Below are 15,105 nucleotides of genomic sequence, written 5' to 3' on the forward strand. Positions count from 1 at the left end.
TGGTTAGCCTAGCTTAGCATGAAGTGTGGCACCAAGAGTAACAGCTAGCTTGACTCTGGCACCTACCAGCACCTGTTTATATATGCTTGTTTATACACACACACACACATCCTGGTTTTACTATACTTGTGGGGACCCATTACTGAGATAATACATTCCTTAGTCCCTAACCTAAACCTAAACCTAAACCTGATTCTAACCTCAACCCCAAAGCTAAGTCTTAACTCTCAACCAGCTCTTTGAACAAGTACAGGATCCAGGCTTCTAGCACACACACACACACACACACACACACACACACACACACACACACACACACACTCACTCACTCTCTTACCCATACCTTTAGCCACTTCCAACACACACCCACGATCTCCGTCTCTCCACAGTGGACACATGATGGATGACCCTCGTCTTTCAATGCTAATGCATCAAGAGCTCAGCAAGCTCTCTCTCTCTCTCTCTCTCTCTCTCTCTCTCTCTCTCTCTCTCTCTCTCTCTCTCTCTCTCTCTCTCTCTCTCTCTCTCTCTGTGTATGTATGTGATTTTCCACTCCGTGTCCATCTCCTTCAGGCCACTCAGTCAAACTGTAACTGAATAAGTCTGGTTGTCAGGGGTGCTGAGGTTAAAGATAAAAGACGTTCAACACTTCAGCTAATAAATTGAAAATAAATTTAATGGCAGTGTTTTTGTGATTTTGCTGTGTATACGATCATTGTTATAGGCTCAAGTGTTTGACTGACCTGACACTGATGTTCTTACAAAAGGCCTTGAGGGCACCCGTATCTGTTGCACTAGCTGGATGGAGATATCATGGGGGTCCAGGTTTGTGTGTATAGATGATTTTCGGTGAGTGGCAGCTGCACCTGTATTTTGAGGCTGCACATTAGGTTGGAACACTCCTGGTTGAACATCAGTAGACCTGTGTTAGAAAAAATATGTGGTGGTTTGATGAAAAAGATTCTGCTGTGATTAATATTTTGTTTAACATGGTTTTCCCACATAAAAAGTGACAAAAAAGGAGAACTGAGGGTGAAGCTCATCTGCTCTGACTTCCTCATTGAGAAATCTTTATCAGGTGTTGTGTCCCGCCCACCAGCTGATTGCTCCATGTCTCCAGGTGAAAGAGGAGAGTATTGACAAGGCTTTGGGTTTATCTAGCCCCGCCCTCTGATCCTCACAAGTTGACATGATTGGTTCTTTCGGTTGTTTGAATCCCTGGCTGGCGACAAAAGAGGAGTTTTAGTTCTTAGCTCAGGTCCTGTCTTCAGTTCCTGAGGCTTTACAATTCCTGGAACTGATCTGTCCAAATGGGCAAAATGCCAGAGTCAATAACATCTTGTCAGACATAGAGAGATTGGCTGACTGGCTGACTGACTGCTTATCCTGTGAATCCAAGGGCTGTTGTGCAGGATGGTCCTGCACGTGTTTGAAAAATCATCTCGGACGACCTAAACTTCAGAATGTCCATATTTCACACACACAGCAGGAAACTGTAGGTGAGATGTGGGAAACAGGACATCCACCTCAGTGACCCACACCTCCTCCTCCTCTGATAGGAGAGAGTCAAACAGAGCAAAGATAATTGTTTGTGTGTGTGTGTGAGTGAGTGTGTGAGAGAGAGAGAGAGAGAGATACAAGCCTGGTCACTTTGTTTAACTTGACAAGCATGATCCTCCACACTCACCTGTAGAGATGAATCAGTGTCACAGCTGGACGAGCTGCATTAATACACACTGCCACACACACAGAGCAGCCACTCACCTCCAGAGGTGAGATATGATGTGACCACTCTATTTTACCCTGAGGTGTGTGTGTGTGTGTGTGTGTGTTGGATGGTGTTAGTATGAGACACAATGTTAAAGGAGTTCAGACCATACCAGTGTATCTTAGCCTATCATCAAAATGCACACACACAGTATACCAAACATTTTCAGAAGTGCACCACAGCACACCATGCAGGATATGATATTTTTACATTTAGTCATTTTCAAATCTTAAATGTCATAGCTGTCTTAAACTTCCTTTACTTAAACATAACACTGCAGTATTCAATTTCTTTAGGCCATTTAAGAGCTTCAGATTATCACCTGATAAACTCTTTAAAGGTTATTAGTTATGAGGCTTTGCTGTTTTTCCTCTGTCTCTGTCACATGTGATAATAACCCTAATATGTTCATTCTTGAAGTGTAAGATGGACAAAATAATGTATCTGATACCATCTATTTTATTTTTCCCCCCACATTTCAACTAGTTGTTCACTATGATATAACCACCTGTGCCTTAAACCTCTGCAAGTTGATGTTCACAGCATTCTGAAATCAGTAGAAACATTAGTTGTTAAAAAAAGAAAACATACTGTACTGCATACTTTTACCCAGCAGGATGCGTGGCTGCTTGGCTCAAACAAGCTAAATCAGGTCCCTGTCATGTGAGGGCCGTGTTACCTGACCAGATATCAGAGATGATGTCAACAGTATTTTAGATCTTTTTATGGAGCTGAAAGTTTAGAACCAACTCTTATTACTTAGCAGTGGTTCTGCCACCTCTCTTCGGTCTTCCTCTGCTGTATGGGAAGAACATGCAGCACTATTTATGGTGTAAAAAAGGAACTGCACACCAACATGAAAACATCATCCCAAAGGTGAAGGAGGGTGGACGGAGCATTGTGATTTGGGGCTTTGCAGCCTCTGGGCCTGGATAGTTTATCATTGTCTCTAATGTCAGGGTGGCTGTTCACCTGCTGAAGCTGGGTGATGCAGCAGTGTACATCCTGAGAATATGTCTGAGCTGAAGCAGCTCTACAGGAAGACTGGTCCAGGATTCCCCCTGATCGTTGTGCAGGTGTGATCAGCAGCTCCTGGAACAGCTGGTTGGAGGTTGTTGGTGCCAAAGGAGGTTCAAGTAGTTGTTAAATCCAAGGGTTCAGTCACGTTTTCCACCAGCACTGTGAACGTTTAATGGCTGTGTTTAATAAAGACACACAGAAATTATAATTTTTTTGTGTGTTATTAGCTGAGGGACACTGTGTTGTCTGTGCCAGTGGCTTAGATGAAGATCAGATCACATTTTATGACCAATCAATGCAGAAAACCAGGTCAATCCAAAGAACCCCACTGTGTACATTCCTCCAAACCTCTCTCTCTCTCTCCCCCCCCCCCAAAAAACCCCTTCTCTTTATTCCTCTGTGTCTCTGTCTCTCTCTCTCTGTCTGTCTCTCTCTCTCTCTCTCTCTCTCTCTCTCTCTCTCTCTCTCTCTCTCTCTCTCTCTCTCTCTCTCTCTCTCTCTGTCTCTCTCTCCTGCTTAAGCTCAGGACGGTTTGTAAATGGCTGTGGTACAGTAGGTGGTGACTGTGGCTTTAAATGGAGAAACCAGTGTCGCTGGTGGACACACAATCTCCAACACGTGCACACACACACACACACACACACACACATACACACACACACACACACACACACACACACACACACACACACAGTGTTTCAGGCCCAAATTGATGAGGCAGATTTATGACGGCTGCTGGCCACAACAAATTAAGTTGACAGTGATGTATGGGGGGGCGAGTGTCACACTGCACTAACAGACCACACACACACACACACACACACACACATGCGTGCCCCAGCAGTGGCCCCCTACTCCCAGACCTTCTTGTTAGGCGTCCCTGTCAGGCAGCCCCCCCCCACCCCTCAGCATGCCTGCATAATAAAATTCCTCACACTGATTGGTGTTTTTTCTCTCTATCTCTTTCTCTTTCCTGACATCCACCTTCTTCCCTCCATCTCCAGACTCATCCTGCTGCCAGCAAACTGGCCCTGAAGGACAGCTTCACATTTGATGACTACAGGTCAGTGGGGGGGGGGGGAGGGGGAGGGGGGGGGGGGGGGGGGGGGAGGGGGGGGGCGTCCTTGGCCCCCTTTTCATATTTCTCATATCCACTAAATGTTTGTGTGTTGTTCATGTGCATTGGAACACAGGCCATACGATCAGCTTGGTTCATATTTTCACAGTTTTGTGCAACTGTCCCATCAGTGATATCAACACTGTACCCTGCTGAGGTCTGCAAACACTGACAGCTCCTGAAAGGAATCTGATGGGCCCATCAGACTGTAGCAGTCTGTGCACGTCAGATACCACTGATTCAGTCCAAAGTAAAGCTCTAATTTACTCCTCTTTTGATGGTAAACACTAAGACTTGAGTATTACAACATGTAAAGCTGGATCTGCAAGTCTCATACTCAGTAATGAGACATGGCGACAGTGTGGGTGTAGCTCACCCTCACTCTGTATCACCAAGTCAATAAAGACTGTAGCAGTTATCATGGTGGATATCATCCCAGCTCCCTGCAGCCTGATCATGTATGAAACAGGGTCCAGTGTTGAGCCACTGTCAACAGGACGAGCCTGACACTGAACTGCTGTGATGCTGTGGGCTCCTTTTGATTCCACTCACTGAGTAACAATAGGTTTGAGCATCTTCTCTCCATCTTTACCTCCTCTGTTCTCCTTGCTCTCTCCATCTTTACCTCCTCTGTTCTCCTTGCTCTCTCCATCTTTACCTCCTCTGTTCTCCTTGCTCTCTCCATCTGTACCTCCTCTGCTCTCCCTGCTTTCTCCATATTTCCCTCTCTCTTCATCCTCTCTTATCTTTATCTTCTTCTCTCTTCCTCCTCTGTCCATCTTTATCTCTCCTTCCTCTCTCTCCATCCTCATCTGATGCAAACTTCTTCTCTACATGGTAACACCAGTGTTGATTTGATAAACTTCCCTCTCCTCCTCTTGTCCAGGATATCATTATCCCTGCCCGGGGAGTAAATAAATGCCACTGTACTGAGCCGTGATTGGTTGTGTGTGTGTGTGTGTGTGTGTGTGTGTGTGTGTGTGTGTGTGTGTGTGTGTGTGTGTGTGTGTGTGTGTGTGTGTGTGTGTGTGTGTGTGTGTGTGTGTGTGTGTGTGTGAGACAGGTGGGCGGTGTCCTCTGTGATGACCCGTCAGAACCAGATCCCTACTGAGGACGGCAGCCGGGTCACTCTGGCCCTCATCCCCCTCTGGGACATGTGTAACCACACTAATGGACTGGTAATATCTCCATCACATACACACACACACACAAACTGAAAACATTGAATTCATAAATACAAACAAACACAGGAACTCCTGGTTCCTCTTTTGAACATTAAAACGTGTTTGTTGAGCTCTGTCAGATTAATGAAGGTGACTGTTTATCTGCAGATCACCACCGGTTACAACCTGGAGGATGATCGCTGTGAGTGCGTAGCACTGCAGGACTACAAGGAGAATGAACAGGTTACTACCACTCACACTATTACTGCTTATAATGTGGTCTATATTGTCTGTCTTGCCTGTGTCTTTTTGCACACCCAAGCTCTAACATGTCAGCGGCTCAGAATAAGAAGGGTTTGGAGGGATTCCTCTTCTCACACATTACACACTTTCAAGTGACTTTGATGATAATAAGTGTTCATTCGTCTGGATATTTGATTGTTTTGCAGTTTGCTAGAAAGATTGTTTGGCAACAGAAATCACAGATTGAAGTGCGTGGATGACCGGTGGCTGGTCTGTTGTCTGTTAATTGTCCACAGAAATGAGAAGGTATATAGAGAGATGCTCCAAGGACTAATAACTTCAGATCTGGCCTCATAATCATCACATGTAGACTTGAGTATCAAAGTAATGCAGGTGATTGTTGCCTCTGTGGTTGCAGTGCAAATAGGATCTGCTAAAAGCTAATGCAGCGTGACGTCCCATGGTGCAGAGTCGCCAAGAGTGAAGTAAATATAGGTTTTAAAATGAGGCTGTAGCCCATGAACATGTTTGGCATTTTTAGATTTTCATGTGTGTGAATGAATCGTGTGAGTTCTTCCGTAGACTGCCGACCTGTCTCATGTCACAGCTCCCGATGTGTCAGCCTGCAAAAGTCTCCGTGTGTCCTGACGATTTTTATGTTCCTTCCTGTAGATCTACATCTTCTATGGCACAAGATCCAATGCCGAGTTCGTCATCCACAACGGTTTCTTCTTCCAGGACAACGCACACGACCGAGTCAAGATCAAGCTGGGTGTCAGTAAAAGCGAACGCCTCTACGCCATGAAGGCCGAAGTGTTGGCACGGGCCGGCATCCCAGCGTGCGTCCAACCCGCTCTTTATGTCACTGTTTATTCTCCTGTCAAAGGGCAAACAGTCCTCTTCTTCCCTCTTCTTATCTACAAAACTGAATCTGCAAACCTGAAGCTTTTCACTCTGAAGTCTTTAATATGGGTCAAGAGGAGCTCCAGGCTCACGACTAACTCCATGCACCCTTCATATAGCCACAGTGCACTTTGTCTTCCAACAGCAGATATTTCAACCAATTAGGCTCCCCTTTGGCATAATTGAAACACATAATATAAATGTTGCAGCAGGTCTCTTTTTTTTTTTCATCCCTCCCCACCAAGTATCAATTTACCATCAGCCCCAACACTTTCATCACCAAGAAGCTTAATCATTTTATCATTAGCCTCTTAATTTTATGCAGCATTCTCTGCTCGGCATTTTTAATCAGACGCCTTTTAATCTCTTATTGATGACAGTCTAAATCTCAACAGTGGAAATTAAATGAAACAATCCCGTTGTTGCCGGGGCGCTCTATTAAATTGACAGATATGCTTGTAGATCATTTTCAAAGGAAACAGCTCTGCGCTGGGTGTCGGGACCGTGCTGAGATGTTGAGCGGCTGCTATCATCACACTCCTCGCTCCTTTTGCCTCCACTTGCATTTCTTTCCGATAAGTGAGAATAAGTGAGCACTCTGACTGATCATCTACAAAATGTAATTAGCTCATGTTCTATCCAGTACATCTACAACAACCTTTCAACCCACAGTTCAGCCTCTGGCACAAAGAGTTAACCTCCCCGAGCTGGATGCTGCGCTGGAGGGATGGACAGAGGGATAATCTGATAGGAGGAGCAGGGAGGAGGCGGTAATGCGTTTGTGTGGTGTAATAACGCCGACCCCGTGCTACCCATCGCCACATCGATCACTTTGCTCAAGCAGGAGGAAAATATTGTTCTCTCTAAAATGGGCTCAGTGTGTAATATGATGTGGAACAGATTCTTTTGAGGTTTTCTTCAAGCTGCAACGCTAATATCATTTTCAGAGAGATGCCAGGAAGGCCAGGATTTGATCTGAAGTGTCCTCACTCCTGCATTTATACATTATACTTTCTGTTATAAAATAAAGCTTATTTGTGTGTAAAATCTCAAAATTTTAGATTTATACTATTTTTGTATTCTTTATTTGATCGTACCCCACAGTAGGTAGCCCTGCCTTCTGTCCCTGCAGCCTTAAGTTAAAAACAAAAAAACACACTTTATCAACATAAAAAAAACAAAAAACCATACAGTATAATATATCTCACATCAAACAAACTGGCTAAACTCCTCATCTCTGGTTCATAGACTTTTTCTCCATATTTCCATATACTTACATATTCTCCTTGCACTTATTGAATACATGTAGCGCTTGGTCCTTACCCCAGGGTCTCCTACTGCTCTGAAGCTTTAGTGATGTCCCTCACTTGTAAGTCGCTTTAGATAAAATCTTCTGCCAAAAGAGCAAACGTGATGTAATGTAATTTACTTATTTGTGGGGTTGTTGTTGTAAGTGGTAGTATTAGCACTGCTAATCTTTATTGGATTGTAGTAGCGTGCACTGAAATACAGGATCCAGAGTTTTCTTCACCTTGAGCTTTATGACTTGTGTTGGAGAAGACGTGTAGTCGCCCACATACACAGTACTGCTCATGTTATTTGTTTCCTCTGTGACTGTCAGTTCAGACTGTCAGGATGTTTATTGTGCTGTGTATATTCAAGTATTAAATTTCTGCTCTTTTTTTTGTTTTTTTTGTTTATTTATGTTAATCCTCCGTGTTGTTGTGTTTTCAGGTCCTGTGTCTTTGCTCTGCACTGTAATGAACCTCCCATTTCAGCCCAACTCCTGGCCTTCCTCAGAGTCTTCTGCATGACAGAGGGTAAGACACCGACACACACACGCACACACAGAGTCGAATACCAGCAGCAGGACCTTCCCTGTGGAACCTCCAAGCCACAAACCTGGTAGCATTCTCTAAAACAAAGCACGCCACAGTTTGAGAGGCTCCTCCGGGACCGTTGTCAAGTGACTGCTTCCTCCACATGCAGCAGAGGCGAAGAGACAGAGAGGAGGCGGAGGTAGAGGAGAAGGAGAGGGGAAGAGCAAGGCCTGTCCATTCCCAAGCTGCTTAATTGATCAAGGCAGGCCACCAGATGTGTGGAAGGAGAAATCCACCGGGGGTTTGCAATATTCATCGGCATGTATGCAGAACGGCACCGGTGTCATAAATCCCCAACCACACAAGGCCACATCCTCCTCTGTCACAGGACTCATCTTCACGACCCTGCTTGATATATTATTCACTTTTTCTGCTGCATGTTAATCTTTAAAATGGCCCCAACGTGTGTGTACGTGCGTGTGTGTTGGGGCTGGTATCAGCTCTTGCACGTGTGTGTGCATGTGTGTCAACATTTCACAACAGATGTGACATGATGGAATAGTGTGCACACACACTGGGGCGCTGCACTTCTCCTCTTTCATCTTCTCATGTAACCGAGCTCTGTTAGCGTCCTCAGATCAGACGCAGCAGGATGAAGACCGTCTGTGACTTTTTTCTTTTTTTTTTTTTTTTTTTTCTTTTTTTTTTTTTACATGTCGTGACCAAAATTGTGTTCATGATTCAAGCGGACAGTGTGGAAGGTCAGACTGACTGGCTCAGCACTCTTTGACTTTCTAACGTCTTCTTTGGTGTCAAATGAGAAGATTATTAGTTTCATCGCTTTAAGGTAAAGAAGACAATCAAGGCTTATTTTTCACACACAATTCCAGTGATGAGGCCACATCCATTTTAGTTTTAAAAACATGTCTTTTTTACACCTCCCGTCCACACTACTCAACATGGATTCAGAGCTAAAATACTCCTCCCAACAGAGATCATGTTCATTTTAAAATACTGAGTTAAAATGAAAAGGTATTAGTGTTGACGTTGCCTGAATCTCTTTCTTGTATCTAAGTCCTTTCGTATCCCTTATCAAATCTAAATAGGGTTTAGAGATGAATGCAGCGTAATAAAATACTGAGTACACGTTTCTAACACGTTGAAATGACAGGTGTAGCCTTTTGCTTTTAAAAGCTACTTGATCCCGAGAGTTCGGGGGTGGTCCCAGTTCAAAGCTATGAAGTTGATAAGCTTAAAATATTAAGATGATTAGCATATTATTCACTGTAGCTGCCGATCCAAGCTTCTTCTGTGTTCCTCAGTATTTGTGAACATATTTAGTGTATCAAATGATTTTGCTTTTCTTTTAAATGAACGAGGAGCGATCAAAGGTTTGATACAAGATCTGTTAGTGGCAGAGTTTAGCAGTTCTGGGTATTTTCGCTTCAGATGTAGAGTGGAAGCACCCGTCTGTTCCCGACCCAAGACACAACACTGACTGAGCGGAGTCTCACTTCACAGTTCAAGTTGCAGAGGGAAACTAATCACCCACCTCTTTGACGTGTGTAAAAAAAAATTAAAAAAAAAAAAGCCTTTCCAACAACTACAAATAAAAATATCTAAAAAAAAATACAGATTCACTTGAAGGTTCCAGACTACCTCTGCCAGTCTCATCATCTCATCTGAACCTGGAAGTCTCAGAAATCTTCATGGGCCCACTTGAAACCAAGACCCAGCACCTGAGTAAGGTGGTGTCCAAATTATTTCTAACCAGGTCCAGATAGGGTCCAACTGAGTCTCGGATCTGATGTCTGTTGTACCCAGAGGGGACCCAAGCAAAATTTCAACCAGCTCTGATCATTTGGTTGGACAACATCTGTTGCATCTGTTTGGGACCAGCTGCAGAACGTTGGACCCATGAAGACCTCCACGTTGACAGGAAACAAGTGTGTGTCTAAAATGTTTGTCTGTTTTGTTAACGGGGAGATGAAACTTGCTGCCTTCTCATAGAGCCACTGTCTTACAAGCCGCGTACCTGTTAGAGTCCTCTTCCACTTCATGACTTTCACTGACTCCTCTTGCAGCTGGGCGTTGGTTTCTTTCACGCAGACGCTAACACTGAGTTTAATTTCAGAGGAACTGAAGGACTACCTGCTTGGAGATCGTGCCATTAATAAGATCTTCACCCTGGGCAACAGTGAGTTCCCCGTCAGCTGGGACAACGAGATCAAGTTGTGGACTTTCCTGGAAACCCGAGCTGCTCTGCTGCTCAAGACCTATAAGACCACCTCAGAGGTCAGTCATCTGGAGTCAAAGTTATCCTGAAAGTTGTGATTTCGGGTTTCTGACTGCAGACCATTTTTGATGGTTTTAAGGGTTATGTAAGCTTCAAAGGAACTAGTTTGTATGAACAAGTGTTTCTACCCACTCTGAAAAGATACAGTCGAAGACATGATCGCCAAGTGGTTGAGTCCAGAAAGTTTAAAAAAGTGTAGGATGCAGCCCCCTCCCCGTGTTCCCCAGTAGGAAATGGAATTTTAGATGCCATGAAGATACAACAAGAACTTAGGAAACAAAACTGTGAAGCAGAATTAGCGCCACCCTTTTTTTTTATTGCCACCTTCTTCTAACCTGTTCTTTCTCTCCCCTTTTCTTTGCCTCTTATCTCCTGGCCTGGTGTCTTCCAGGAGGACCGCTCCATGCTGGAGAAACCTGACCTTTCTGTGCACTCTCGTGTGGCCATCCAGCTCCGCCTGGCCGAGAAGCAGATCCTGGAGAAGGCGTCAGCTAGCGGACGGGCCAAACGTCTGCATTTCCAGAAGAAGCTGGAGGAGGGTGCGCCATTGCCGCACTACGAGGAAAGCGATATCGCTTTGCTGGAGAACACCGACGCAGACGCAAAGCTGCCTATCATCCTGCGCAAGCTGGAGGAGGTGGAGGAGGGCCAGGAAATCCCGGTGGAGGAGCACCTTCTGAACGGGGAGAAGGTCATGTACGGGATGGAGGCTAATGGAGAGCCAGTGCAGGAGGAGACCAAGGCGAAGGTCAGCAAAGATGTTCATTCAGCCTTGGACTTGACTGGAAGTTCAACCCAGAAAGGCCAAAGAGAAGCGGCCAAGCGAACTGAAGAGAATCCCAAAGAGGAGTGATTAAATAGATTCCATGTGCAGCCACAGCCCATGCTATTTATTTATTTTTGTGTCTCTTAAATGACTCAGAAATATAGAAGCTGAAAAAAAAAAAGAAAAAGAAAATAGAAAGCTGCAGAACTTTTCAGACTGTGTGATCATCCAGTGTGGCTTTTAGCTGTCTGCTGCTGAACTTGTTTAAAATACTGCCAGTGTGTCCCTCAGCCTTCCATGCAGAACAGGTTCACAATAATAATTAGCTTTTGTTTCAGTTTGAAAGAAAATGTAGTTTTCTTATTCAATGTGTTTGTGGCCTACAGCAGAGGGAGAAAGCAGGGGTGGGAGGGCTGCAGAACATGTCGCAGGAGATACTTAGGTAGAGGAGAAGAAAAAACCAAAATGGAGTTAGGTGAATGTTATTTCCACGAAGCCAAAACCTCTGGAACCCTGCAAATTGGTTGGTTTATTACTGCAGTTTGTCTCCATGTGTGTCCAGTATGTTTTGAGTTGACAATCTAATTGTGTTCTAGTATTTTGGGGTGTGCTGCTGAGTTAAGACCATCACTGCCCTCTGGTCCCTTTTTTCTGCTTAGAATCATTTCAAGCTGAACAGCTGAAGGAAACAGAAGCTGCTCTCATCAGCCTGTGATCCGAACCCGTGTTTCTGACAGGCCAAAATGGAGGATGCTTTTTTGCTTTCTCAGTGACACGTTTCAGTCAAAATTGCACATTTTCAGTCATGACATAACTGCAGCGCTTCGGAAACAAGAGCATTTTGTTTTCCTTTGTGTTTTAAAAGTATCTTTATGAATGTAGAGAGTTCATGTTAGAGGGAGGACGTCACTTAAAGGGACTGATGTGTGACTCACTGGTCACTGCTGTTGCCCCTGACAAAGCCATATACAGGACTCGGTGAGACACAGTTAGATGTTTTTTTTTGTTCGACCGCCTTAAAACGAGGGAATTTCAAGATGACACTTTTTGTATGAAAAACAAGGAAGCACTGTCAGGAGGTTGTTTCTTGTGCTCGGTGTTAACTGCAGGAGTGGCCCCCGCTGACTGTGCCTGTGAACTGACTGTCGATGCGCGCTGGAGCTACTTTGTGCTTCAGCTCCACCACAGTTTGTCTGTTTTTGATATAGTTTGACAAAATCCACCCACCTACTGGTTCATTTCTGAGCTCTCAGCCACATTTCATCTGCATCAGAAACATGCAGTTGTTGCTTCAGGTGTCGTCATGTAACACAAGTATGGAAACGTGGGTCAGGTGATAACAAGTGGTCGTATATGGGGCTGAGCGATGAATTATCAGTGGTTACGCCTCCAGTTGGCTCACTTCATCACAGAGATGCAGGAAAACAGCAGGATGAACAAAAAGACTGACATCCTGACTAACAGTGATGGAGACAGGGGCACAGTGACCAGCTTCAACTGGTTCTGGTCTTTGTTCCAACATGCTTGTTAACTTCACAATGTATTTGCAATTGGATGTCCTCGACCTTCCTCCAGACGTCCCCTGACAGTCCCCTTCCTAGTCCTCTAACCAATCAGGGTTAAAGGTCATGGAGCAGGAGTTGGTGGACGACCATCTCTGAGCAGAGGCTGATGTTACCAGCTGCCAGCTGTACATCACCACTTGTTTGCATGTGACCAAAGGTCCGTATTTACTATAGGTCACATGACGATGACTAAACCAACTGAAGTGCAGATGAAGACCTTGAGATGTGGTTGAAAACCTCAGGAACGTACCTAAGTGTAAACTACTGTTCCCAAAAGAATGGACTGTCCCAGATCATAGAGCTCTGATGTTACACTGTAGGTGAGTAATACACAGTAGGCAGGTCAGGGCCGTCAGAATCTTCTCTTGTTCCTATGAAAATAAAAGACCTGCTGCTCATGTTTGCTCTGACAATGTGGTGTCTCTGAGGTGAATGTTTCTAGAATACTGAGCCGGTGGAAAGGCTCTGTGTCAGCGGCGTGTTTAAAGTAGCAGCTCAGTCTGAGCTCACCTACACTGTGTCAGTCTGAACTCTTAAACCTGTGTCTTCATGTGAATCATACAACATCACCCTGGTTCAGATTGAAAATGACAGATTTCAGTGGCCATTCCTCCACTAAGTTTTATAGCCTTCAGCCTCTCCTGACACCATGCCTCATTCATGCAGAGGAGAAAAGGGACAGTTGTATTCCACCAATCAGAAACGAGCTGTGATGACACTGCAGACACACACACACACACACTGTTAAGTTCTCTCCTGCATTGACTTTGTTGCAGTCACTGTGCGTTTTGCCTTCGTCCTGCCTTGTGCCCGCGTCACACAAATCAGACCGCAGCTTGTTGGCAGATATGACTGACACCTTCTTGTTCACGTCACTTCCTGTGCTTTATACACTGAACAGGAATAAATAAACCTGGCAGGATGCACGGTAGAAGAGTTTGTTAAATGCGCCTTTAATTGCAGTCAGATGATCATTTAAAAGCTGAAATCATGCTGAGTGGCTCACACAAGCCTGAAGTGTGAAGAGGTTTGATTTTTGATAAGAATTAATCACAGTTATCGACAGGAATTCCCTCTTCACTTCAGGCTGTGTTCAGATGTTGGCTGTGTGTGAAGTACAGAGCTGGAATCGGGAGGCAGTCGGGTCACTGATGGACACGCTGTCAATTATCTGTACAACTAACTAACAGTTATTCTCTTAATTATTATAAATGATTATTATTAATTTAATCTGGCAGTAGTTTTTTTTCCCTCTAATCATTACATCACATAAATATCAGTAAATAGTTGGAAAAACCAGAAAGGATTCACTTCACCGTATTGACCTTCTCGTTTAATGCTCAGAAAGAAAGTAGATATTATAATATTTCTGAAACTTCGCAGCGTGACCCGTCGGCCTTTCGTCTAAAAATCATTTGGGGGGAATTGAAAACTTAAGCGTTGCAGCTGTGCCTGCTCTCTTGGACTTGATCTAACCCAACCTCTTAACGAGGCACATTTTACCCCTGAACCCTGCCATGTTGTTGGCTGACTGATGCTTGATGCTGGTGTGAAGGGAGAAGGCAGTGAACAGTCACAGCAGCCGTGTTCCCTCTCGAGTGTGCATTAAAAATGACCAGCAGCAGGTTGTGTTGACCTGAGCTCAGGTGTGTGTGTGTGTGTGTGTGTGTGTGTGTGTGTGTGTGTGTGTGTGTGTGTGTGTGTGTGTGTGTGTGTGTGTGTGTGTGTGTGTGTGTGTGTGTGACCGCTCTGTACCACATGATGCTCTCGTTTTGTGTCACTTGTCTTTCTGTCACTTTTCCATCACAAATGTATTTTTTTTAATGCAATCACATCTGTTTGCTGCTTTTCTCTAGACCTCTGTACCAGTGTGTGTGTGTGCGCGCGTGCGTGCATGTGTGTGTGTGTCTCACAGCTCCTAGCTTTAACCACACTCCTCGGTGGGTCTGTTGCTCTCCGGTGGACTCCTCGCCGTCTCGCTGTACGCAGTAGTTGTGAGTGTACAGTCTGAGGCAGAGCTGATGAAGCTGTCACCTTCTAAAAGTCAGAGATTAAACTTCATCTCATTTCTCAGCTCCTGTGTGTCGTGTTGTTCTTAAACCTCCATCCATCCTCCACCAGGTTATCATCTGTCTATTATTCCTCTCTTTCTCTGCTTGTTGGGGGGGGTATCATGTACCCCCCCCACCCCCACCCCCCTTTGCCCCCTAGCCCTATTACGAATTTATAAAAGAAACATTATCTTGAATCATTCAATTCGGGGCAATTAAAATTTGAAGTGTCCCATTCATAATTCATGGGTGTCTAAGATAAAACCCCTTAAATCCTTGAATATATTATTATAATGGGCACTGGGGTGGGCAGTGGGGAGTGAGGCATGTCCAGTATTGTTAGTACTCGCCGTGTCAGTGCTGGGAGCAGACCGCAGTCCTGGGACTGTCACT

General features: G+C 44.7%; 1 protein-coding gene across 2 annotated transcripts in view; it reads left to right on the forward strand.

Moving 5' to 3' along the window:
- Window positions 1–14,734, forward strand: part of setd3 (SET domain containing 3, actin histidine methyltransferase) — a 34,404-nt gene extending 19,670 nt beyond the window's left edge. For both annotated transcript variants that reach the window (XM_071471194.1, XM_071471195.1), the window contains 7 exons: window positions 3,793–3,851; window positions 4,969–5,083; window positions 5,237–5,311; window positions 5,984–6,150; window positions 7,949–8,034; window positions 10,169–10,329; window positions 10,722–14,734. In XM_071471194.1, the coding sequence (XP_071327295.1) occupies window positions 3,793–3,851; window positions 4,969–5,083; window positions 5,237–5,311; window positions 5,984–6,150; window positions 7,949–8,034; window positions 10,169–10,329; window positions 10,722–11,183 (1,125 nt within the window). In that variant the 3' untranslated portion in view covers window positions 11,184–14,734. The remainder of the gene's footprint in view (window positions 1–3,792; window positions 3,852–4,968; window positions 5,084–5,236; window positions 5,312–5,983; window positions 6,151–7,948; window positions 8,035–10,168; window positions 10,330–10,721) is intronic.
- Window positions 14,735–15,105: the final 371 nt, after the last annotated feature.

This window comes from Trachinotus anak, unplaced genomic scaffold (genome assembly GCF_046630095.1).
Source record: "Trachinotus anak isolate AG129_WGS33_773 ecotype Australia unplaced genomic scaffold, CSIRO_AGI_Tana_v1 ptg000033l, whole genome shotgun sequence".
NCBI lineage: Eukaryota > Metazoa > Chordata > Actinopteri > Carangiformes > Carangidae > Trachinotus > Trachinotus anak.